Genomic DNA, 22,732 nt, shown 5'->3' with positions numbered 1-22,732 from the left:
CTTCACTCACCAAAAAAAAAAAAAACACAAAAAGGCAGCTCTATCATGTGGTTTGACCACGGTGGGGGTTATGCATCCCAAGCCAAAGATGAGAGCACTAATGATAGTCAAGGTCAACTATCACACTGTAGAGCCTCCGAAAAGGCAGTATCACTATTAAAAATCTAATTTTCCTTAAAAATAAATAATAAATAAAATTAAAAAGCCTACATTTACCTTGAACTTGTACCATTCCGCTAATAAGTTTTAGGAAAATATTCATAAAGGATCACATACATAATTAGAGAAAAAACAAATTAAACAAATAACCTTTTTACTTGTCAACACAGCTTGTAGTTCATCTGGACAGTACCAGATATCTGAATGGAGCAATATTACTGAATTGTCCCCACCTCAATTTGCTGTTATTGAAGATGCGGTCTAAGTTCCAGTCGAGCTGACGGGCGGAGATTGGCTGACTCTGCATTTGAGGGTACACGTGTGGTTGCTTTTGTCGGTGCAAAAGATTTGTTGGTTGGTTTTGGTGGATAATAAAATACATTTGGACTAATTGTGTCTTTTAGTAATTGCAGTCCAATAATGTGAACTAAGCTTTCAATACAGCAAGTTAAAATTAAAAAGCCACAGGTGATGAAATGAAGTTCCAGCAGGCATCTAATGTAATTTAATGCCCGCTATAGCTTAAAGCTGATTGGATGATGATACTGAATCGTGTTCTTATCTAAATTATGTAATTCAGGTGTCAAAATTGTTAAATAGAATGAACTGTGCAGCCTTTTATAATGCACATTTTGGATATGTCAATATTGCAACTATGTCACCGATCCCTTTTGTGACAAATACATAAATGTCATCCTTAACCCGGGACTTTTCAAATGACGCTCATCTGTTAAATTCATCCTCATGGACTACCAGATCAAGCCTGGCAATTAAAATTAACCTCTACCACAGTAAGGGATGGGGTGATATGAAGGAGCGTACCACAAATCACAAAGTGATTACATTTTTCCCCAAAATGTTTTACCATAGTGAAGAAAAAGGTTGTAAACAGGGAGAAATAAAAAAAAAAAAGAGACCACTTTTCCTTTTTTGAAAACAGTTTATTTTTTAACAGACCGGTGATATAGATCCTCTGTGGAATATCTACGATAAAGAAGAACAAACAAAAGTTAGAACACGTACGTGTAAATAGTTATCAACTTTTGCTCATTTATTAAATATGAAATAATTTTGTTTTGAGGATATCCGAACAAGAGACCAATCCAACCAAACACACAAGACTTTGAATAATGAGCATTTGCCAATTTTAGAATAGTAGTTCATCTATGGTACAATGCATACACTGAAATCTGAAAGTCCAAATTTTTAACAGGTAGTTTTGGTAACAGCATGTTTTAGCTCTGAAAAAGTCAAATTAATTTGTTTCCCCAACAGCATTTATGAGTAGCAAAAATAATTAATTAAAAAAAAAAAAAAAAAACATTAAAAGGTCACAAGTGTTAAGTTATACCAATCTTAAGTATGGTGAAGAATGTCAGCAACATTCCTGCATAACAAACATGATTTAATTCTGTATGCATAGAATAAAGCCAAAAAGGCAATGTGCACGTCCTTCAGGAATTTTCTGATAAATCAGAAAGCTTTAAAACAGTTCATTTTAAGGCAGTGTTGCACTTTGTTTCCAATATATTTAAATAGAAGAGTCAAAAACATTTAACTCAAAACTATATTCCTAGGAATGACACTTGAGACAGTCTAAATAAAAATGAACTCAAGTTCCTGAATGTTTCACTTAGGGAGAACTTTGCTAAATAATCTTTAGATATCATGTAAGTTTTCTTACAAGAAATAGCATTGCAGTACCTTGATGTATAGATTTTGCTGCATCATGAAAATGTATCAAACCTTACCTTGTTAGTTCATCCTCCTGATGAGCCTGTTGATCTGGTCTTCCCTGTTGCCAGCATCACCACCTTCCACAAAATGTGTGGTTTTCTTATTCATTCCACCACGTGGAGTGGACAGTTTGAAGGGCCACAAGAAGTTGTTTGCGGCCTTGAAGTTCCTTCCAACTGTGTAAATTTCATGGATCAGGTCTTCAGTACAGAGGATACCAGTTTTGCCTGAAATACAAAATTTACATCAGAACTTGTTACCCAGCCTTTTCGAATCAAGACCTTTCAGATGATGCCTAGTTGTTTGCTGAAATGTGTAGAATTCAGTGTTGTAAGTCATAGTGATTAAAGTTTACACCAGTATCCTTTTATCAATATAAACAATCTTAAATACAAATATAAAATAGTAAAAACATACCAAGATTTTTCTCAATTAGGTCATTGTCAACCAGAGCAATACGCTGCTTGTTGATCTTTCCGTGACCCCGTTTGTAGATCAGCTCGCGTACAGACTTCAGATTGGGGTAACTGGGGTATTTATATAATATATAAAAAAAGAAAAACAAAACAAAACATAAGTGTTAGTTACATGCATCCCCTACCAAAGACATTAGAAACACATACATTACAGGTGAAATTCAGACAATCAGTTGTGTTGTGAACCAGTATTACAGTAACTTGCATAAATAATAAGTGGGACACCAAACAATTGGAAGAATGTCTTTTTTGGTTTTGAAAAATACAACTCCATTCCTCCCCGGGTAGACTGAACCCCTGCAGCTAATATTAAGAACGTATTGTCTCATTAACAAATACAGTGCCTTGCATAAGTATTCACCCCCCTTGGACTTTTCCACATTTTGTAGTGTTACAACCTGGAATTAAAATGGATTTAATTGGGATTTTTACCATTTGATTTACACAACATACTTAACACTTTGAAGGTGCAAAATATTTTTTATTGTGACACAAAAGTTAATTAAACAACAAAAAAAATACATTTGTTGGTTGCATAAGTATTCACCCCCCTGAGTCAACACTTGGTAGAAGCACCTTTGGCAGCAATTACAGCTGTGAGTCTTTTTGGGTAAGTCTCTACCAGCTTTGCACATCTGGATCCTGCAATTTTTGCCCATTCTTCTTGGCAAAATTGCTCAAGCTCTGTCAAGTTGGATGGGGACCGTTGGTGAACAGCAATTTTCAAGTCTTGCCACAGATTCTCAATCCGATTGAGGTCTGGGCTTTGACTGGGCCATTCTAAGACATTCAGGTTCTTGTTTTTAAACCATTCCAGTGTAGCTTTGGCTGTGTGTGTAGGGTCATTGTCCTGCTGGAAGGTGAACCTCCGCCCCAGTCCCAGGTCTCTTGCAGACTGAAACAGGTTTTCCTCTAGAATTTCCCTGTATTTGGCTCCATCCATCTTGCCCTCAATCCTGACCAGTTTCCCAGTCCCTGCCGATGAAAAGCATCCCCATAACATAATGCTGCCACCACCATGCTTCACCATGGGGATGATGTTCTCAGGGTGATGAGCAGTGTTTGCTTTGCGCCACACATAGCGTTTTGCGCTAAGGCCAAAAAGTTCAATTTTGGTCTCATCAGACCAGAGAACCTTTTTCCAAGTTTGCTGTGTCTCCCACATGTCTTTTGGCAAAATCCAAACAGGATTTGATATGTTTTTTTTTTTTCAGCAATGGCTTTCTTCTCGCCACTCTTCCATAAAGCCCAGCTTTGTGGAGCGTCAGGGTTATAGTTGTCCCATGGACGGTTTCTCCCATCTCAGCTGTGGATCTCTCCAGCTCCTTCAGAGTTACCATTGGCCTCTTGGTTGCTTCTCTGACTAATGCCCTCCTTACCTGGTCACTGAGTTTTGGTGGACGGCCTTCTCTAGGCAGTGTCGCGGTTGTGCCATATTCTTTCCATTTTTTAATAATGGATTTAACGGTGCTCCGGGGGATGTTCAAAGTTTGGGTTATTTTTTTATAACCCAACCCTGATTGGTGCTTCTCCAGAACTTTATCCCAGGCTTGTTTTGATAGCTTCTTGGTCTTCATGATGCTGTTTGTTTAGATATGCTCTCTAACAAACTCTGGGGCCTTCCAGAAACAGGTGTATTTAATCTGCGATCATGTGACACTTTAATTGCACACAGGTGGACTCCATTCAACTAATTATGTGACTTCTGAAGGCAATTTATTTAGGCAAGAGCTTATTTAGGGGTGTCACAGTAAAGGGGGTGAATACTTATGCAATCAAGACTTTTCAGTTTTTTATTTGTAAATAATTTTGAAAAATATGTAGATTTCCACTTTGACATTATGGACTATTTTGTGTAGATCAGTGACAAAAAATCCTAATTAAATCCATTTTAATTCCAGGTTGTAACACTACAAAATTTGGAAAAGTCCAAGGGGGGTGAATACTTATGTAAGGCACGGTAGATCCCGCCTTCAGGTGATGCACAGTATTAAAAAGACACTGATGGCTTCAGTTGACATACAAATGTAAGCCATTTGCCAATAGAGAAAGCACAAAACTAGAATAGAATACTAATGGAAAAATAACACACACATTTAGCCAAAAACCACCAATCCAATCTGCACAATTCCATGTCATCCAAGACAAGATTGAGTTAACAGTTTACTCAACAAGAAATGTGTTTCATTCTTCATTAGTATTAAGATTCACAGAAGAGATGCTGATTTTTGACTACTCTGGACTTTGAGGTGCCTTGTTTTTACCATGTTTTATCAAATTATAGGTATATTACATTACATTGAGTTACCAGTGGGATCTTGTCCTATTACAGATGTTAGTAACATAGGGCCCCATTTTCAAAAGAGATGCGACGACGCTGTGGGGCTTGCACGGTTTTTTTTGGGGTGAGACGACAGCTGCGTTCGATTTTCAATATCAATGTTGCACTGAAAAACTAGTCTTGCGTCGGTGCAAGGTTTTGTTGGAACTTTGTAGGGGTTTCAGGGCATTCCCTGCTTTTTTTGACCCACCTCCCAGTTTGCCTGCAATTTTCAATCAGTAGAATGATCGCACCTCGTCGTGTTGCATTGACTCAGGTGTGCTTTGAGTTGTTCTAAATGAGTTGCACTGTACTTTGTATGTGACTCTGCAGCAGCAGTTGATACTTAGTTCACCCCCTAGTCTGTTAGTCGTTTTGGATAAGCGTCTGCTAAATGACAAATTAATAATAAGAATATACAGGCTATAGTAGATCTGCATTCAGAGTTAAAGGATGATCTACAGAGTGCTACTGCCAGGAGCTGTGTCATAACAGTGCATATCAAGGTTACTGCTGCCTTAACCTTTTACATAACCGGCTCATTCCAGATACCAGCTGGGGATGTTTCTGGTATCTGCCAGTCTTCAATGTTTAAATGCATCAGCCAGGTAACGGCTGCTTTGGTTAAGAGGGCAAATAAACACATCGTTTTTCCTATGTCCGCTGCAAGCAACACTGCCAGCTGGGGTTCGGCTGAAGTGCCAATGTAACCTGCAGATGTTCCTGGCTGTGGCACATTCCGCTTCACTGAGTCCTAAAAAATCATCGCCACCAACTCCCCCCCCCCCCCCCCCCCCCCATCAGATGTGGATTGATAATTATGGACACCTGTTCTTCAACACTGGTTAACTACATAATTGTGGGAGCGACCCCTCCAGTGCCCCTCAGTTTTTTTTTGTTTGTTTGTTTAAGCAAGGGCTTTAACATCGTAAAAGCTTTTTTCTGATGTCAGCAATATTTCTTGAAGCCTTCAACACAACATTAGCTATTAATTATTGTTTGCCAAGCCCGCTTTTTTCTGCTTCACAATGTTTTGTACTTGGGCCTTTTCCAAATAAAGCCGAATCACTCTGTATTAAGTCTTCCAAAATGATGTGCCAAAACTTCCTTTGTGAAGTTTGCTTTTCTTTTAGGGCAACCCATTTGAGCCATTGTTTGTCTTTCAAACGCAAGCCTCGCCAGTGGACATATTTGTACTTACCGAGTACATTTAAATACTCATTTACTATGCAGTCACAGGCTTACGACTTTAAATGTTCCTATTGAAAATTGCATTTTTAGAACTGGTCGTAAGTCAGTCGCAATGCAGGCTGTGTTGCGTTTGTACTTCGAATAAAACTAGCCCTGTACGAAAATGGGGCCCACACATCCCATGCCACAGATGTAAGTAAGTAGAAGCGCTATCTTGAAAAATTAGACCATGAACTGTTACTTCCAATGTATGTACACTTAAACATATGACACACAGATAGACAGGTTTCTCCATATATTCCCCTAAATTAAACAAGATAAGCTTAAATGAGAAACACTTTCAAAGTCTTATGAAAACAACTCACCCCCATGCAATGTACGGCTCAGCAATCCTAAGCATGTTGATGGAAGCCTTGTTCAACTTCACAAAGACACCGTTGAAGATCTGGCGGAGGCGGAGAAGCTGGAGCACTTTGCGCACCTTGGGGCTGACACCATTAATACTGGGAGAGGGGGAGAAAAGGTGTGCAATTAAACAACAACACTGCAAGTTGCTACAATCACGTATGCATTTTTAGAACTATGGTTTCAGTCATTATTGGCTTAGTTTCAGTTATCAGCATTGTCGATAAGATGGGGAAAAAAGTTTACACATCATTAACCATAGTATTTGAACACTGAAAGTACTGTCAAGCCAAGACAGATGTTAAAGATACTGCTGTACCTTTAAACCAAACTCTTCGCTAGTTTGACTGTAGTTCCTTCTGCACATTGCTTACCCCCTGATCCTGATCACAAAGGCCAGCTTGGGTTCAGCAGGTACATAGTAGTTTCCAACTTTGCGGGCCATTCTGGACAAGCGGATCTCGCGCCTGTACATCTGTCTGTACTCCTTGTGGTAAAATTCAGCTCTCTTGTAGATCAGTTTTCTCCTCTCTTTGCGGACCTACCATCATTAAAATTACAAAAAAAAGTAATGACATTTTATTTCAAGCAGAACGTTTTTAGACCACGATTTCCACAACAAATCTCTTGCAAATTAAACTAAGTCAACTGCCTACATCTTATTTTGCACACAATGAAAAGGTCAGGTTTTCCAGAGATCTACATATGTGTAGTAAAAATAAAATCACAATTATCTGACACTCAATTTAACAAGTACAAAGAGTGTACTCAGCACAATTTTTTTATTTTTATTTTTAATTCATCCACTGTAGAATCTAGACATAACAGTTCATAATCAGTCCAAAAAGAACGATGTTACAGAATTTTACAAATGTTATTACCGGTTAAACTGTCTAATCACCACTTACCTTTTTTTCAGAAAGCATCTTCTTGATGCGACTGGCCTTCATGGCCGCAAAGGCCTTTCGCCTTTTCAAAAGGCTTTCGGGCACTGCAGGTACTTTCTTCCCTCTTAAGGTGAGGAAACAAAAATGGGCAATGCATAAGCAAAGATCTAAAGGCAAGTCACTTTAATAAGATGGAAGGTTTACTAACTTGAGGACTTGGTACTGGGTTGGATAAATAGAAAACAATCACCTAATTTATACATATTTTATTGTGAATAATGAGCACAGGGCCATTGGTGTATTGGATTTAAAGAACAAACTTAAGTTGTAAAATACACATATGGGTAATCACGTTTGAAGAATTAACTAGTGTCCAAATAAGCACTTACCAAGTTTACATGATATCATACAACAAAAACAAACGTGGAATGTGTGCATATGTATACTGGTAGTAAGTGATTTCTAAACTGTAAACATTCCGTTAACAATCCAGACTTGTTCAATGTCAGGCTAACTCCTGGGACACACATGAGCTGCGCGGAAGCAGCATTTTGCCGAGCATATCGCTCACTATTTATCTGGAGACTGAACTGTAATGACGAAAAAAATACCGTTGGGAAGGTATCGCAGCGGCATTATTTTAGAACGCCAAAATATTGCTAGGCGAGGAATGTTTTGGAGACATTTTCCCACAGCTGCAACTCTAGCTCTAACCAATCAGATGGGTGGTTTGGGATTGGATGACACGTTATAACTGGATGAAAACTTCACAATATCCATCAACATGATTTGTGTGATTAATATCTTATACTACTTAATTACACACTAGTAACAAGAAGACGGGAATCCCAAATTTACATTCAAAACATTTTGGCCTGGTATTATTGGGTGCATGTTAGGGGTAATACAGTTATTGATATTTAATTATGTAAAGAACAGAAAGTTAAAGGAAAAAAATTGTTTTCAGAAATAAGGCAATTTTTTTAAAGCATAACGAAGGGTTGCTCTACTAAATTAACACATTTCATTTCCGTTTATTTAAAATATAACAAAGAAATCTCAAACAGAGTGAAGCAATACATCAATTTTGTAACCTTTAAATAAGCTCAATATTCATGAATGACAAGGTAGCGTCGAGATGATGGGAAACATACTGCTGCACAGTACAATTCCTCCCGTTTCTTTCGTGGTCCGTAAATAATATTTTCTTTAATAAATTAACTACTTATACTGGACTTACACTGCTAAACGGCATATAATATAGTTTGAAATTCTTCTGCTTCCGTCTCATCATCACTGGATCCCCAATCCATAATTTGTGGCTAGTTTGGCTGCATTGCTATGGGCATGATTTACTTTAGAAACTGCCTATGTGTGTCCCAGGCTTAAGAAAACGCTTTACAGAGAAATACTGCGCTGATGAAAACAGAGGTGCGCAAGATTATGTTCATTTTAAACACCACACAGGCAGTACGTCAACAGGCCCAGTCAAGACTACGAATGCACAGACAATACACTTAAATTGCGTAATACAAACGAGACTGTTTTGACACACAAAAAAAGACACCCTATACATTGTATAATGTCTCGGGACTGGTTGCTTTTAAACCGTTTTATTTCCCGGACACTTGTCCTAATCTCACACAGGCATCTCGGGTTATAGCACATTTATTTTCCCCCCACATAACCAAACCAGATCATACGTATCTTTAATCTTACTTATTTGTCAGTCAGCATTAATATATAGACTTGTTAATTTCTCTGCGTGTACATATATGTGTTTCGCTGTGTTATTTTGATATTTGTGTATTTATTAGGTGGATGTGAGTGGATTCCCGATAGAGAACAGAACTGCACTTACTCTACACCCGCCATTATCACCAACGGAAAAGAGGACAACACGCATGCGTACCGTGCACTTAAAGCAGGGGTCCAACTGTAGCTGCCTGTCGAATTGCCTGCTTATAATTTTTCATCAACTTTCTTAATAATTTATATTTGCGTAAATTATCCGGACGCCAAATTAACATGAAAATGAACACCATTGCAGTATTCGTATTATCAATCAACAGTTACGCTCATACTAAGTTAGACGTTATCAGAAGCCTAGAACGGTGGCTTTCTTTTTTGCGTGAAATGTTAATACCTTTTAAAAATAACTCAAAGTTAGCAGTATTTAGTGTAAGACAGTGTTTTTCTTTGACTGTAATATGTTGCAAAAAAAGTAAATGAAGAAATGTTGTGTATTTTGGTTTTGGCAGCAAAGGGGGTGTGCCGTGCTGCTGTGTGTCTGGGTCCTTCGCGGTGCCAGTCCGGTTTAAATAGAGAGGGTGAATGCTGAAAATGATCACAATTCTGACAGCAGCTTTGGAGCGGAAGGGGGCAATAGAGGGGCGGCGAAGTGTTTATACCTAAACAAAGTCGTTTACTGTAGTTACTGAGTATAGACTTCGTGCGCTGGTATCCGTATTAACTAAATCATTGGTTAGGTTGGTGTTGCTTCTTGAGCATTTAAAGAACAAGGCTTTGCTTTGTCCTGTTCAAGAAAATCTCGCTGTTGAAGCCTGCTGCTTGTTTACAATACTATTGTGAACTGAAACAAGTGCAATTATTTTTGCATTGTATTATTATTATTATTATTATTATTATTATTATTATTATTATTATTAATGCTAATTTGACTTTGACAAACTGCCGAGTCCTTATGTTTTCCGTCAAGTGCTGTATATGTTTTTAAATCATTTTCCAAAAGCAAAATTTTCCGAAACAAAAACGTCAAACGTTTTTTAAAAGGTCATATTGTTTTATTCCGTTTTGACACATCGTACTATAAAAACATTTGATAAGAATTGTTACTGTTTTTTTATTATTATTTTTAATTACAATCATTAGCATTTTTAGTATGACTTCGGTGTAATAAGCTAGCTACAAAGGGTTGTTTCTGGAGAATTTTATTTTTTGTATTTTAATAAACTTTGTAGGTTTATGTACAGGTACAGTTTAGTTTCCGATATCCTTATCACTGCACTAGCTAGTATGAACATCGCTGCAGAGTTTTTCCTGGTCACTTTAAAAGTGCTCTGGGCTTTCGTGCTCGCGGGGGTAAAGTGGCTCGTCCGCCCCAAAGAGAAGAGTGTTGCGGGGCAGGTCTGCCTGATCACAGGGGCAGGCAGCGGGCTGGGGCGGCTGTTTGCCAAGGAGTTTGCCAGGCAGAGAGCAGTTCTTGTGCTGTGGGACATCAACAGCCAAGGCAACGAGGAGACGGCAGAGATGGTCCGACAAATCTACCGTGAGATGGACAGCACTCCGCCCAAAGAAGGTAAATTAGTGTTTGGCACCACTTCTCAATAAATCTGATTCCACCAGCGGTATGGTAGAGATGGTTGTAATATATTTGTATTGCTTGTCATCCTTAAGGATTTTAGTGATGGCTAGCGAGAACTAAATTTCCAGCCAAAAAAAAACTTTCTTGGAACTGAGTCTGAAGATCTGAAAATGCGCAGCTTTTTATTGGTTATGCACGCTTTCTTTGTAAACTTTGTACTATGTTTTCCTTTTGCCACCTACTTTTCATGAACTAGTGTTAACGTTTTGTACTATTACTAATTGATAATCGAGACTAGAACAGGCTGAATTTATTTAATGTGTTTATTTGATAATATTAATAAACATAAAACTAATTAACGAAGAGTTTAAATTCTTAAAACTTGCCTTATGCAAGCTTAGTTGCTGAGTGATGATCTCAGTCGGTAGTGGGACCATTGTATTAAGCAGGGTCCTTTTTTGATATAACAAGAATAAACTTTATTTAGAAGCCTGCCCTGCAGACTGGCGTGTAATTCCACTGGTAGGAGAAAGTACAAATGCCCCATAAATACCTGTCAATCTGGCCCTAGTGAACCAGGGCTCACCAGGCTTCTAGCAAAAGTAACTTGAATAAGACTATGGACCAAGGGTGAGAGGTTATCTTTATTTCTCGATGGCAATAACTGTAGCCTTGTTTCTGCTGCCAAGACGCTGATCTCCCAGGTTGTTTCATTTTGTCATGCCAGTTACATTCCCATTTTGCAGAATAGCAGTGAGGTAATTGGCTGATCCTGTGAGAGACTAGAACTAATTCTCCAAAGTCTGTGTGAATTGGTGAATTGGGGCATGGTTTCGGTTCTAAAAATATGCATGAAGTTAACCCAAAATGTCCCATAAATGACTTGCACCTTAGCAGATTGTGTGTCAGTCCATGGTAAATAATTGTCAATCATTTTTCTCTCACTTTAGTTATTTACATTTTGTATTATTGTTATTTTTTTTAACACAGGTGGTGTGGATGGTGTGGAGGAGGTCCCTCCATTACAGCCTCAGGTGTTCACCTATGTTTGTGATGTGGGCAAACGCGAGAGCGTGTACCTGACCGCGGAGAAGGTGCGACGGGAGGTGGGTGATGTTGATGTCCTTGTTAACAACGCAGGAGTGGTGTCCGGTCACCACCTTCTCGAGTGCCCCGACGAGCTCATCGAGAGGACAATGATGGTAAACTGTCACGCCCACTTCTGGGTAAGTTGCAATTTGCATGCATCTGTGCACCTTCTCTTTCTGTGGTGGAATCGTTTTTATAGTTTGATTTAACTTTGTTTTCTCTGCCCTCTTGTCGTGAATATGGTCCATGGTACCAAGTCCATCCAACACATTACAACAGAACCCTGACTGCCCCCCCCCCCCCATTTGTATTGTGTTACTGCTATTTGTATCCCCCTTTAAGTCTGTTTAGAGGTTTTTTGGTTTTTCATTTCCTTGATCCAAGTTTTCTATTTTTATTGAATAATATTTAATATTCCCCTGGCAAGCCAAGTCTGTGAGTTGAAGGGAGAATTGTACCAAGGAAAAAAATGAATATCATAACTTCATCTGAATGTTATAAAATAATTTGCAACTTTGGGGGTTCTTTTGAAATACAAATTGCATCTGTTACAAGTTGTTCTGTTTTATTTTTGGAATGTGCTTCCTGTGTTGTCTGCTTTCTCATAATTGTACCATACTTGGCAAGCAGACAAATTTACAATTCATGAAGGAGAAACGGGAAGCATTGAAAAATCTGACTAATTGGCACGTGCTTAACTAGGATCCTCTAGTAAAAGTTTACAGTGCAGATTCATTGCTGGGGACAGAAAAGCAAGGGACAAATAACTTGCACCAGACTTACCACAGAGTCAGTCGTAGACCTGAACGCCTGCTATCAAATCACCCTAGTTCTCTATTTTCTTTACTTGGGTAAAAATCTACCTAGACCCATTTTATTTAGCATTATTTTTTATTTATTTATTTTTTTTTGGGGGGGGGGGGGTTATTTGGCTGCCCCTTTCCATGACTTGTGTACGGTATAAAAAATAAATATTTCCTGGTTAATGATTTTAAAAAATTCATATGCTAAAAATTGTCTGTCAGATATACATAGAGCCCATACTTGCCTAAGGCTTTTCAGCACTACCCCATGCTGTACAGACAAGTTAATTAAGATTGAATTAACACCCCATCCTCCTCTGGGACATGCCATTTGTGTTTCCCCGTTCTCACTTTCACCTTTTTCTAATTAAACTGTTGTCGCTAAACAATCAAACAGTGGAAGGCCTCTGACGGGATTGTTTAGATAAGCCTGACCTGTTGTAGTAGTGTTTATGTACTTTAGCAGCAGAATTGTATTCAGCATAAAACAAATCCAAGTCTTCATATTGAGATTTACCAAGGACACTGGGGTTCTTTTAATATTTAAAACAAAAGGTGAAACTGATTAATCAGCTACTGATTTGAGTATAGTTAATGGTGAATGCGATAACAATGATCTGGTTGCTTTGTAAATTTCAGAAAATAAAAATAATAATGTTTGGTGTAGTTGAATCCAGTTCTACAAATCTAAAATGTGTTGCTGTAAAATTCTAGTTTCCCATATGTTGTCTACCAGTCTGTTGTGTTGTTGGATTCAAAGTGATTCATCAATATGTCCTGCTTGTTGACAATTACATATGTAAAATTAAATGATAAAACCAGGATTATTTTCTTCAACATTCATCTGTCTTTTGTTTGCTTTAAAATAACATTTGTTTGTTTTAAAATAATCAAATAGTTTTATGAATGCCTATCCCTAATAAAGTAGAAATGCATATGCAGCACATTGTTTTCTGTGGACTTCTCAAAACTTAATTATTGGGCTTTCAGGACTTGATTTCAAGTGTGTAGTCAGCAGGACACCAAACATCCAGTCTGGGTACCGCTAGGCCCTGATTTTCATTTTCCAAAATGCTACTTAGGGGATTTAAAGAAATATATCTGAGGGTGCAATCACCAGGCAAGATAAATCTTGGTTAAAAACCTTAGGGGAAGTGCATCTATCTGCAAGTACTCGTTCTTTAAATCCTTACTTGCAGTTCTAAAGACAGCACTGACTGTTCTGCTGAGCCGAAGTGTAGTGTACTTGTAGTTGGCTCAGAAGTCGAGTGGATTGATAAGTATTTTAGCCCCAGTCAAGGTCATTTCAGAACACTGATTGATCTGGCTTCAAAGCTGCAGGAGAAGGCTATAAAGGTGCTACAGTAAACTGGCTGTTTTTTTTTTGTTGTTTTTGTTTTTAATATGTTATATTTTTATAATTCTGCTTTGCAGCCCATGCTATTTATATGCCTATAGTGTATTGTAGAATAGTAATATGACTTATTCCAATGAAAGTCTTTTGCATGTGTCCCTGTCTTCCCCTTTGTTTTTAAATGTCATCCTGGAAATGTTAGATAACACATACCAGGGTGTGAAGTTCCAAACGTGAATAGGGCTTTTTATTTAATCTAATTCTCTATACAGATACACTTTTTATACAGAAAGAACCCTAGGGCTTCAACCAGGACCCCATGGCACTGTGAATCAAGCAAAAACAAAACTGATTGAATAATCCTTTTTCAATTATAAGGTTGCTCACTAGGGTGCTATTTATTCTTTGATCATTTGCTCTCCCTCCACCACCACCCCTACCCTTTAGTTATTTACAGTGTGTGTGTATGTGTGTGTGTGTGTGTGTGTGTGTGTGTGTGTATATATATATATACAAACGTGCTCAAATTTGTTGGTACCCCTCCACAAAAAACGAAGAATGCACAATTTTCTCTGAAATAACTTGAAACTGACAAAAGTAATTGGCATCCACCATTGTTTATTCCATATTTAATAGAAATCAGACTTTGCTTTTGATTTTTTATTCAACATAATATTGTAAATAATAAAACAAATGAAAATGGCATGGACAAAAATGATGGGACTGCTAACCTAATATTTTGTTGCACAACCTTTAGAGGCAATCACTGCAATCAAATGTTTTCTGTAGCTCTCAATGAGACTTCTACTCCTGTTAACAGGTAGTTTGGCCCACTCTTCCTGTGCAAACTGCTCCAGCTGTCTCAGGTTTGATGGGTTCCTTCTCCAGACTGCAAGTTTCAGCTCTTTCCATAGATGTTCGATAGGATTCAGATCAGGACTCATAGAAGGCCACTTCAGAATAGTCCAATGTTTTGTTCTTATCCATTCTTGGGTGCTTTTAGCTGTGTGTTTTGGGTCATTATCCTGTTGGAGGACCCATGACCTGCGACTGAGACAGAGCTTTCTGACACTGGGCAGTACGTTTCGCTCCAGAATGCCTTGATAGTCTTGAGATTTCATTGTGCCCTGCACAGATTCAAGGCACCCTGTGCCAGGCGCAACAAAGCAGCCCCAAAACATAACCGAGCCTCCTCCATGTTTCACTGTAGGTATGGTGTTCTTTTCTTTGAAAGCTTCATTTTTTAGAGCTGATGTGATTTGCCAAAAAGCTCCAGTTTTGACTCATCTGTCCAAAGGACATTCTCCCAGAAGGATTGTGGCTTGTCAATGTGCATTTGAGCAAATTCCAGTCTGGCTTTTTTATGTTTCTTTCTTCCATGGAGCCCACTTTCTCTCAAAAAGCGACGGATGGTGTGATCAGAAACTGACGTACCTTCACCTTGGAGTTCAGCTTGTATCTCTTTGGCAGTTATCCTTGGTTCTTTTTCTACCATTCGCACTATCCTTCTGTTCAATCTGGGGTTGATTTTCCTCTTGCGGCCGCGCCCAGGGAGGTTGGCTACAGTTCCATGGACCTTAAACTTCTTAGTAATATTTGCACAGGAACATCAAGCTGCTTGGAGAGGGTCTTGTAGCCTTTACCTTTACCATGCTTGTCTATTATTTTCTTTCTGATCTCCTCAGACAACTCTCTCCTTTGCTTTCTCTGGTCCATGTTCAGTGTGGTGCACACAATGATACCAAACAGCACAGTGACTACTTTTCTCCATTTAAATAGGCTGAATGACTGATTACAAGATTGGAGACATGTGTGATACTAATTAAAGAAACTAATTAGTTTGAAATATCACTATAATCCAACTATTTATTATCTTTTCTAAGGGGTACCAACAAATGTGTCCAGGCCATTTTAGAATATCTTTGTAGAATAAGTATAATTCATCTCTCTTCACAGCTTCTTTGCTTTATTCTATGACATACCAAAGGCATGCATGTATACATGATAAAATAGCTTTTAATTTCATCACTTTTCAGGAGGAATGAAGCATTATTTCAATGAGCTGTAAGGGTACCAACAAATTTGAGCACGTCTGTGTGTGTATGTGTGTATATGACCTGCTAACCTTTTGCTTATCAAGCAGGAAGAAAAGTTTTTTCCAGATGGATGTGGTAGGAACATAGTACTGACGTAAGGGCCAGCAGGAAGCTAAGCAATTCTCATAATCTGGGCTTCTGTCAACTCTTTCTTTCTGATAGCCAGCAGCATGTGTTTTAAGAGAAGTACTTTCTGCAGCTGCATGCGCGTCATAGTGATCACCGATGACTTGTGTGGATAGTGATGATTTGAGAAGTAGAACATTTATAGATGCAAGTTCATTTCTTGCTAAGGGAGTTATTATTTACTTAAAATCAGATTAAATACTTCTGATCACCAGTAGTGTCTCGGGTATCTTTTTACTACCAGTTTTCCAATCACCATCTTAAGGATGCCTATTTGTATTTTGTGCCAATATGAATCTAAACTGATTGCTCTCTCTTTTTTTCTTTTTTTTTTAGTGTGTGTTTAATTATATGAAATTATCAAGATAGGAGAGTCTCCTACATGTGTATTGGTAATAGGGAGCTGATGCCTGACCCATTTTTTACAATTGTTTTCTTGTCTTGGATCTGCTTGACAAGATGCCAAATGATGGGGAACAAGGAGCCACGCAGCATTCCTGCCTTGCCAGGATAATAGAAGCGTCCAGGCAGAAGGGAAGGGAGGAGAGGGGAGGGGTTACTTGAGTGCTTTCATTGAGTGTGGAGTCGTGAGGAGGGACTCATGCACCTGTATTCCAGTCATCTGTACTGCTCATTATTTGACATGTATCTGTTTATATATTCTAGTTCTCATGCTGGTCTGTGTCTTTGTTTTTGTGTGCATGCTCATTTAACAGTTCATTCTAGTTCAATTATTTTGTACTTGGTACAGCACTATTCCACATTTCAGAATTTTATAGGAAAATAAGTGTGGGAAATGCACCCAGTCTAGTAATGCAAAAGCATTTTTCTTTTGTCAAATTGCTGTTTATAACAATCCCCTTTTTTAATAGTATTCAAAAAGATTGTCCTGAAACTCAACAGTTTCCTCTAAGATACCACAAATAGCTGCTACAACCATGGCTAAGCTAATTATTGAAGCTTGAATACTCTTGGTTATAAATAATTGGGAGACATGGCCAGTCATCAGTGTTGCCCACAGTGTGTCCTTTGTTTTAGTTGTACTTCAGAATGTTTATGCAGAGAAAAATATCCTGGTGAAACCTTAAGCTGCAAATACGTGTCATTCTTACTTATTTCCTATATGCTCCATTTTATTTCAGAAGATCTGGTGTGTTTCTGCTGTCAGAGATTCCCCAGTTTGTCTCTTAATTAAGGAGTCTAATTAGTAGCCATCTGGTGTCCCTTAAACAATATTTTCACATGTTCCTGTTGAATGTACAGTTGCACTAATTTAGGGTGACACCACAGCTGTGAGATTCTTTGTGCTGCAAAACCCACTTTAGTTTGTCTCAATTAGGAAACGCAATAGGGATGTACCATGGTGAAGGAAGCAATTTGGTGTTGGGGGTTAACTTAGCGTAAATGTAAGCGTTGAGAACCAATTATGAAAGCTATGAAGTAAGAAATAAACTCTTGTTTCGTTTCACACATTTAGTGTCCTGGAGGTCATTAGGGCCATGCTGACACACTGGCCTTGCTATGAGAAGCATGGGTTTCAGTAGACTCATTTTGAGCCAATGGCATTCCTTCCTTTTCAACTAATTTACTAATACTGCCAAGCATTAATTGTAACTCTGTGTTGCAAAGTTCATAGGTAATGTGTGTTTTTTGTTTTTGTCTTGTACAAAAAGCCTTTATAAAAAGGAGCCGTTTTGTTACTCCCATAGCTACTGTACTTTTTGTCAGAAAAATAACTTGCAGAATAGGTTGAGGGGTTATAGGAGCTGTCATCGTGCTGTACTGTTACTAGATGGCTCTTTTGCCATCAGTTCCAGTGAAGTGAACCAGGTAATTCAGCTCGATTAGTCATTGGAGGAGAGATTGGAGGTTTTGAAATGGGAGATTTGGAGATTCCATGGAAGCAATTCAACTCTCAAAAGAATGGCAAAGGATCAGAATAAATAATTCATTTTTTGTAAAACTTATTTTTTTCTGTCTTGTTTTTTGAATGCATTGTTGGATAATTGGTCTGGCAGATCTCTTGCTTTAACTTTGTACCTTTTATTTCTGTGTTACTTGTCTTATACCTACGAACGGAAACAGAAGTAAAGTTATCCAGATTTCTGAGTTTGTACAAACATTTTTAAAGGGTTGGGGGGACTCTTAACAATCTACAATTCTCACTGCTGTAATATGCTATACTTTTAAGATTGTATAGAATAAAAACATAAGTGAGTATCAATGATTATAATGAATCTGGTAGAATGTGTAAGCAAGGTTCATTCCTGTTTGGTCCCTTTGTCCCAATTGTACACTTTAAAATATAAGTAATTTATAAAATCATAATTGTGGTTACTATCCACAGCACTGTCTGTGGGTATGTTGGAATTGTTGTTGTTTACTATTCTGGCACCAATTTGCGCTTATGGTTACCATTTTTTTAAAAATCTGAATCTCACTTTATTTTTTCATTCATTAGACCACCAAGGCATTCCTTCCCAAGATGCTGGAGATGAATCATGGACACATTGTGACAGTTGCCAGTTCACTTGGATTGTTCAGCACTGCTGGTGTAGAGGTTAGTTATCTGAAACTCTGTAGGCTTCCATCATTGTCCAAGGCCCATTTAATAAACCACTGGAATTCTCTTGACTGTGCTAGTTGTGACTTGTTGTAGTTGAAGGTTACCCCCAAGAAAAGCCACTAATTCCCTGTTCTTAGAGTCTTGCATGTCTAGTATCATATGCTTAAACTTACTTAATTTTGACAGACCACATAATCAAATCAATAAAAAGGTTAGGATTCCACAGTTAATAAACCCTGTCATCATGTGGTGTTCTGTTGTCGGCTAATTTCCCCCCTCCCCTCCACTTTATTGCATATGATTTGAAAGTGGTTTCATGATTGACTGGTGCGGTTTGAAACAAAAATGTTTAATCGATTTTGATAACTAATACTGGCAAAAGTACAGCACAGAGAAACATCTGTGCATAACTGCGGTCTACACCGTCATGAAAGCAGTTCATTATTTTGTTTATTTTTTAGCTAGCCATAAAGGAAGTTTCAGTATTCTTGGAAAGTGATTTCCTCTGACCTGGTTTTAAATTGCAGAAACTTGTGTGATCAAACATCAGCAATGCATGTTCGTGTCATATTTTTCTTGAGCCTTTTGAGGTGTTTACTTAACAGCTTTCTGTTTTCTTAACTCTTTTTTTGTTTTCATTTCATAAGTATCCTTTCCATGAAGCTTAATACTACTTCAAAGGAAAACTCCCCACATTGTTTCTTTTTCTTTTACTGTAGTTTTAATATTTTCCAGAAACCCTGTTGAAAGCTGTGCATGTTCTGGACTTTTTTGACTGCTATTACAACAGGCAATCGGACCTCCTTTATTCAATAATGTGTATTCAGCATACATCTGTGTTTGCCAACGCCTCTTTGAAGATTACCACGAATATGAACCTTCCCTTAACCTACAAAAAGAATAAAGCTAATGAGACTTAAGATCTAAATGTGATGTCATGATTCATTATTTTAGCCCTAAAATACAAGCCCCCTCCCTCCTGCATTACTTCTTATTTATTTCAATTTGTTTCTTTTAGGATTACTGTGCAAGTAAATTTGGAGCTGTTGGATTTCATGAATCCTTAAGTCATGAGCTGAAGGCTACTGAAAAGGATGGCATCAAAATGACTCTGGTCTGTCCATACCTGGTAGACACTGACATGTTCCGAGGCTGCAGAATCAGGCAAGGGACATTTCTCTCTCTTGCAAGTGGTTGGAACATCTAAATTGGTTTCTCAAGAATAGCATGAAGTGGGCAGCACGGTGGCATGGTGGTTAGCCAAAGACATGCTGGCTAGGTGGATTGACCTCTAAAATTGCCCCTTAGTTGCCCTGCGATGGACTGGCATCCCATCCAGGGTGTAGTCCTGCCTTGCGCCCTGCGTCTGCTGGATTAGGCTCCGGCTCACCGCGACCCTCTATAGGATTAAGCGGTTACAGGTAATGGATGGCTGGATGAATGGAATGAATCTTTTAAAAGAGTCTCTGTAAAAGATTGTGCCCCACAGGCTGATTTTAAATTGACTTGTTTTAAGAAAATCTAACAAGGATGATAAACCATGTCAGAAAGTCTCCTTCATTGACAGATTATGTGTTTCCCTTGCTATGAGCTTCTTGTGAATTGAGAAGAAAAGTGACCCACTACAACTACAATTTAGTTGCAGTATACAGCAGCTGTGAAAGTGGTTATTCAAGTCAGCAAGTGATTTAAGATTTCTATTTTCATATTCGAAGGGCTTATTACAAAAAGTACAGATACTACTTCTCCTTCTTGGCAGCCCTGCCTGGTCCCACCATTGCAGCTTATTGTATTTGGGAACATGTTCTGCAGACTATGACTGGCACCAAGTATCTGGCTGTAAATGTAATGGCTAAACTACAGGTTAAAGCTCTGTTAATAAGACAGACCACAGGACCTTGCAATGAATGAGATATATGGAGCCTCTCAGAAAATGAAAAATGTGTCTGTAATCCGATACTTGTGGTGTATTCATGAGAAGGAAAGTGTCCCTGGAGTAAAAAAAAAAAAAAAAATCTAGAACATAAAACCAATTCTAAATTAACCCTAAATCTGTAAAGCACAGTGTATCTCAGTAAAGAATGTTTAAAGTGGGTTTAGTGATCTGATGCATGGTACAGGTGTGTGTGTGTGTGGTCATGAGGGGTGTACTATTTCTTCCTGACATACTTTTTGAATGCCCCAGCCCTATAAATGAAAAACCCTTGAGTTAAAACCCCAGCATAAATTTCAACAACGGTCTCGCTGAATCAGACAAATACGCCCTATACCTATCACAGAAGGTGGCTAGGGTGATGCGGTATTATTATTACTGGCCTGACTGCCATATGATGCATAATTACATTTTGGTTTCTATTACAGTTTTGAATGATTCATGCTATTAGACATTTCTTTTGTACATTTTTACTAAAGGTGAAAGTGATTTCTGGTATTTTACTTATGGCTGTCTGTGGTGGTGCATATGGTGTGTTGTGTGTATTTTATTTTCTTCCCCTTCTCGTCCTTCCACCTCTCCCTACTATAGTTACCCATTACACATCAATGCCCTTTATTCACCGTGTATTGCATGAAAGAATGTTGTCCCAGTGTATTGTTTGTTTGGATACTGGCAATGGGATTTGTAGAGACCAGTATTACCATTGTATGCTTCAAATAGACCACAGTGTTAAGTTACATGATGTCACCTCTTTTAACATCATGATTCTTGCTAAACTGTATTTTTTTTTTTCTTTTGAAATCCAAACCTCTTTTAATGTTCACCAGTACATGCTTGCATCATGATTAATTAGTTACTAAGGTGTGTGTTTTTCTTCCGAAACCTACAGAAAAGAAATTGAACCTTTCCTTCCACCACTGAAGTCTGAGTACTGTGTTAAACAAGCCATGCGGGCGATCCTCACGGATCAGGCCATGATCTGCACGCCTCGTCTCATGTACATGGTCAACTTCATGAAAAGGTGAGCTTTGTTCTGAACCACAAAATATACTTCTATTCCCATTGGAATGTCTGTCTGGTCCACAGCAGAGTATCATTTTGTTCCTTTTTTATTCTTTTGTTTTCTTTAATCAATAAATTTTTTATAGATTCTTGGTAATTGTGGCAACCCTGTGTCTTCCTACAGTGACTGTAGTGATATAGCTATTTTAGTACCATAGAAAATGTAAAATAAAGTATTGCTTGTTTTAAAAACAAAAAATCTAATACTTTCTCTCACCACACTTCTCCCTGTAGCATCCTGCCTTTCGAAGCAGTTGTGTGTATGTATCGTTTTCTCGGAGCAGACAAATGCATGTATCCATTCATTGCTCAAAGAAAACAGGCAATGAACAATAATGAAGCTAAAAACTGAATCCAGACTGTGCCGGTGTTCCCGAGAAGTACAACGGCACCCAACTGGAGCAGAGGGGTAAACCACTGTTATCAGAGACTGAAGTGCATTTGCGTTGGACAGATGCAAAGGTTTACGATATTCTCCTGGGGTGGGTGGGTGGGGGGGGGAGAAAAGCTGTGTATTACACGTGTTTTTTTTTTCTGGTTTTATATAAAGAAACATACCTTTTATGTGTGTGTGTGTGTGTGTATATATATACACACACACAGTACTGCAAAAGTTTTAGGCAGGTGTGAAAAAATGCTGTAAACTAAGAATGCTTTCAAAAATTGACATGTTAATAGTTTATATTTATCAATTAACAAAATGCAAAGTGAGCGAACAGAAGAAAAATCTACATCAAATCAATATTTGGTGTGACCACCCTTTTGCCTTCAAAACAGCATCAATTCTTCTAGGTACACTTGCACACAGTTTTTGAAGGAACTCGGCAGGTAGGTTGGCCCAAACATCTTGGAGAACTAACCACAGTTCTTCTGTGGATTTAGGCAGCCTCAGTTGCTTCTCTCTCTTCATGTAATCCCAGACAGACTCAATGATGTTGAGATCAGGGCTCTGTGGGGGCCATACCATCACTTCCAGGACTCCTTGTTCTTCTTTACGCTGAAGATAGTTCTTAATGACTTTCGCTTTATGTTTGGTGTCATTGTCATGCTGCAGAATAAATTTGGGGCCAATCAGATGCCTCCCTGATGGTATTGCGTGATGGATAAGTATCTGCCTGTACTTCTCAGCATTGAGGAGACCATTAATTCTGACCAAATCCCCAACTCCATTTGCAGAAATGCAGCCCCAAACTTGCAAGG

General features: G+C 38.3%; 2 protein-coding genes and 1 non-coding gene across 3 annotated transcripts; 1 reads left to right on the top strand and 2 right to left on the bottom strand.

Annotated features, from left to right (window-relative positions):
- Positions 1-1,079: 1,079 nt before the first annotated feature.
- On the bottom strand, positions 1,080-9,122 carry LOC117400349 (large ribosomal subunit protein uL30-like). The gene is made up of 7 exons (XM_034000179.2): positions 9,037-9,122; positions 7,197-7,299; positions 6,663-6,829; positions 6,249-6,386; positions 2,314-2,423; positions 1,911-2,123; positions 1,080-1,143 (listed from the first exon to the last, which is right to left on the bottom strand). Exons 1-6 carry the CDS (start codon positions 9,048-9,050, stop codon positions 1,915-1,917), a joined length of 741 nt encoding a protein of 246 aa, XP_033856070.1. The 5' UTR covers positions 9,051-9,122; the 3' UTR covers positions 1,080-1,143; positions 1,911-1,914.
- LOC117400793 (small nucleolar SNORD12/SNORD106) lies at positions 6,463-6,551 on the bottom strand. The gene has a single exon (XR_004544254.1). It is a non-coding gene; the product is annotated as a small nucleolar SNORD12/SNORD106 (small nucleolar RNA).
- Positions 9,123-9,518: 396 nt separating the features above from the next.
- LOC117400348 (retinol dehydrogenase 10-A) lies at positions 9,519-22,033 on the top strand. The gene is made up of 6 exons (XM_034000178.3): positions 9,519-10,494; positions 11,491-11,726; positions 18,430-18,528; positions 19,553-19,698; positions 21,360-21,491; positions 21,767-22,033. Exons 1-6 carry the CDS (start codon positions 10,161-10,163, stop codon positions 21,882-21,884), a joined length of 1,065 nt encoding a protein of 354 aa, XP_033856069.1. The 5' UTR covers positions 9,519-10,160; the 3' UTR covers positions 21,885-22,033.
- The last annotated feature ends 699 nt before the right edge of the window (positions 22,034-22,732 follow it).

Source organism: Acipenser ruthenus, chromosome 4, assembly GCF_902713425.1.
Source record: "Acipenser ruthenus chromosome 4, fAciRut3.2 maternal haplotype, whole genome shotgun sequence".
In the NCBI taxonomy this organism is placed as follows: Eukaryota; Metazoa; Chordata; class Actinopteri; order Acipenseriformes; family Acipenseridae; genus Acipenser; species Acipenser ruthenus.
The sequence above is the reverse complement of the archived record's forward strand: the minus strand, read 5'-3'. Positions and strand labels throughout refer to the sequence as shown.

Coding starts and splice junctions, on each gene's coding strand:
- LOC117400349 (XM_034000179.2), bottom strand. Junction 6,830..7,196: donor AGATGCTTTCTGAAAAAAAG/GTAAGTGGTGAT, acceptor TAATGATGGTAG/GTCCGCAAAGAGAGGAGAAA. Junction 2,124..2,313: donor CCTAATTGAGAAAAATCTTG/GTATGTTTTTAC, acceptor TTTGTATTTCAG/GCAAAACTGGTATCCTCTGT.
- LOC117400348 (XM_034000178.3), top strand. CDS start 10,161: ATGTACAGGTACAGTTTAGTTTCCGATATCCTTATCACTGCACTAGCT. Junction 10,495..11,490: donor CAGCACTCCGCCCAAAGAAG/GTAAATTAGTGT, acceptor TTTTTAACACAG/GTGGTGTGGATGGTGTGGAG. Junction 11,727..18,429: donor ACTGTCACGCCCACTTCTGG/GTAAGTTGCAAT, acceptor TTCATTCATTAG/ACCACCAAGGCATTCCTTCC.